Raw genomic sequence first — 3,469 nt, 5'->3', positions numbered from 1 at the left:
TTATTTTTTGTATGACAATGAATATTAGATGATGATGATTCAGACTTGGAGACATCATTGCTGTCCAAACAGTACACAAATGTTTTGATTGAGGATGAAGATTGAGAAGAACATAAATTAGTCTTGAAGTTCGTAAATATTTGATTATATACTTATGTAGTTATATTGATGGGATTGTAGTTTGTGTAATTGTGTTAAAGATTGAAATTTTATTTATATTTGATGTAATGTATTTGCTCATTTATGTTTGGTGTAATTTATTTGTTTGTAACAAATTTTTATGATTCAATTTATGGATTAAATTATGGCATAATTTTATTGATAACGAGTAAAAAATTTTTTTTTGAAAAAAATGGACTAGCCCAGCTCTACCCATGGGCTTAGGAATTTGACAACCCATATAAAAAATGAGCTGGCTCGGCCCACCCCATATTTTTTCAACCTAAAGGGCCTAAGCCGGGCTGGGTCGGGTCGACCCATATTGATAGGCCTAATCATGATATCCAATTGTACATCAGATGTGAATGTGATTGTTAAAACTTATATAATAATTCAAACTAATCACTACTAGAAATCTAAGCTTAAGCTTTTAAAAGTTATGTGATTTAAACTTAAAAAGTTATTGGGCAAATAGTGCTTGGATTTGAATCATTACAAATGACATCAAAGTATGTGCTAGTCCAATATGGTAAGCTCTTGATCCTATGGAATGGAACTAAGAAGTTTCTATTATGCAACATGATAATATTTTATTGGTGAATAAAAAAGGGACATAAGATTTTAGTTCGTCCTCTAAAACTCACCCGTCTCTTACCTCTTCCATCTTTTTTTCTCTCTTCTTTCTCGATCTTTCTCTTTCCTCTTTATTTTCTTTCTCGAGTCCTTCTTTTCTTCCCATTTAGATTAACATCAATTAATTTTTCCCAGCAAAAGTCGACAATATCCTTGACAAATTAAAAAATTTTCTTGTACCTTTTGGAGCTCGTGTTGTCATGACATGAACTTGTGCATTTTCATTTATTAGTAATAATGGATAATGATAATTTTTTATTTTATAGGTTAATAATATCCAATTGTTACTTAAGAGTGCATAAACGTGCATGCATATATATATATATATATATATATATATATATATCAATTGACATTAATTCATCAATTTTTCAGAATTAAGTTGCTGGTAGATATTCTGTACTAGAATGGATTTTTCTTTTTGTTACATTTTTGGACTGAATCAAATTCCTATTACCATTGAATCATGTAATATGTTTCATTAAACAATATAACTGAAGATCTCAATGTTCGTCGTAAATCAAATACAGCACAATGACGGCCAAATGCCCATAAAGTCTTAGGCAATAACATAAGGAAGATTATATATATATATATATAATATCTAGAATTCAACCCTCGATCGTTGGTCAGCTAAAGCATCAGGTGTGGCCAATTATTTCCTAGTCATTGAAATGACTATATTAACGAACTTGGTTTTCTCAATGGATAGATGCTCAGCCACATGTTGTGCATATCTGGTGAACAAATTGTGAATTATGGTCTCTCCAAAATGACTAGCAAGCAGGGGTTCAGTAATAGCTCTTATGCAATTGGCAACATTTTGCCCACTCTTATACTTGTTGAATACAAAGTTTTTATTACAAACGTCGTCTTCAGGATCCCAATTGACTCCAAACTTTTCTAGCTTATCAAGATCGAAAGACCCTTCCTTTTCAACGATTTCCAGCACTTCTTCTTGACAAGGGTTATAGCAAGGCATATTGAATGAGTCCACATCAGACTCTTCTATGAGTCCCTGCTAGTCAAATAGAGTGTGGTTTATGAAATTAATGTAATGTATATTTAGTATGATAATTGATACGTTTATGTAAAGAAACTAACCTCGGCCACTAAATCAAAGAGTGATTTGGTTAATAGTTCCCATAAGCAACAACAATCTTTGCTTGTGGGGTTTGCAATGCTCCTACCAACCATAGTAAGAACCATTCGCCCTCCACATATTATTTCTTCGGAACGTAAGCGTAGAAAGTTGGAGAAGTCCTTTTGAAATTGATCAGAGTAAGCTTTGAGTACACTGGGAGGGCTTGACTTTGCCATGTATATATTCCCCTTATTATTTTCAACCCTTCCTGGGATCTAAAAAACACTCACAAAAATCACATAAATGGAGGCAATACACATAATTACAACAATAGTATTGCCTCCATTTATGTTAGTGGAAAGAAAATTATGGTAGAAGTAAATTAAAGTTGAAGGCAACCTGTGGTAGGTTCTACATTTTGAACATCTATGTTCCAAAACGTTGACATTCCCAAAATTGCAAACGTACATATATATGAATTATAACTTTAGGAATCACGTTTAGTTAAAAAAAGAGATATGCTAACCTTTGAGAGCCAATGAACACCATATGAAGAACGTACAAAGTGTATGCTCCCGCTTGGAAAGAGTCTTTCATAAAAGGAACCTGGTATTCCTGATATGAAACAAGACCCCATCATGTCTCCCTTCTCTTCCTTAAGCCTAGCACAAAAAGCAGGAACAGACCTAAAAACAGTGTTGAAGTCGTTTCTTGGAAGATCATTCAGAAACACTTGAAACTCTGGTGATTTGCAGTGTGTATGTTGGCATATCCCGGTGATGGTGTCAATAATTTGAGATATGGTGAAGAAGGTGTTGGGACCTGAAGCACAACCCAAGTCTGCCACCTTAATACAAGTAACTGGAAGAAGCTTGCTCAACATGTCTCTGATGGTATGCTCTAGGATTGGCCTCGTCTTCAATAATATTGTTTTCTGAAATAAAAAAGGGGATAAGTCTCAGATTTAAAAAAAAAAAATACATGAGAGCTTGGATAATAATTTTGCAGATTGGAAGAGAGAAAGTGACTTGTAACACGGAATTATCGGCATAGCTAGTTTCTTTGTCGCCCGCATTCATGCAAAGAACAGTAATATCTGCCATAGCCATTCTTTCTGCCGTCGTCTTCAGTTTTGTTGAGATAATACTTGCCTTAAATAATATGTATTTTGACTTTAATTCAGTTTGCTTTGTTGTACTATGAATTAGCAAATGCAAGCTGTCATGTGTATGATGTATTGGCTTGCATGTTTGAGTTGGCTTTGCATTAAACACTTGTCAAACACTTGTCTTGTGTTTTTACAAGTGTTTAACACGTATGTCTCATATTAAAGTGTTGTATTTAATGCTAATGTTATTATGTGGAGACAACTTTGTTTCCATCGACGCTGCTTTCTAGCTTTTATCCTTATTCCTTTGTTCGATAGTACAGTTCCTTTGCTTTGTACTGCAATTTCATTTTTTATCTTGTTTCATATCATGGTATTAGAGCTTTAAACCAATCTTTTGACCACTATAAAGCTAGAAATCAGTCCTTTTTACTCTCTCCGATAGCTATACACATTTATCCTTACTGATGCAGATGACAACTACT

General features: G+C 33.7%; 1 protein-coding gene across 1 annotated transcript; it reads right to left on the bottom strand.

Annotated features, from left to right (window-relative positions):
* Window positions 1-1,367: 1,367 nt before the first annotated feature.
* LOC18589945 (putative methyltransferase TCM_000331) lies at window positions 1,368-2,998 on the bottom strand. Its single transcript, XM_007015148.3, has 4 exons — window positions 2,905-2,998; window positions 2,403-2,810; window positions 1,897-2,151; window positions 1,368-1,810 (listed from the first exon to the last, which is right to left on the bottom strand). Exons 1-4 carry the CDS (start codon window positions 2,983-2,985, stop codon window positions 1,448-1,450), a joined length of 1,107 nt encoding a protein of 368 aa, XP_007015210.3. The 5' UTR covers window positions 2,986-2,998; the 3' UTR covers window positions 1,368-1,447.
* Window positions 2,999-3,469: the final 471 nt, after the last annotated feature.

The sequence above is a fragment of the Theobroma cacao genome, chromosome 9 (assembly GCF_053813885.1).
Source record: "Theobroma cacao isolate CCN51 chromosome 9, ASM5381388v1, whole genome shotgun sequence".
NCBI lineage: Eukaryota > Viridiplantae > Streptophyta > Magnoliopsida > Malvales > Malvaceae > Theobroma > Theobroma cacao.
The sequence above is the reverse complement of the archived record's forward strand: the minus strand, read 5'-3'. Positions and strand labels throughout refer to the sequence as shown.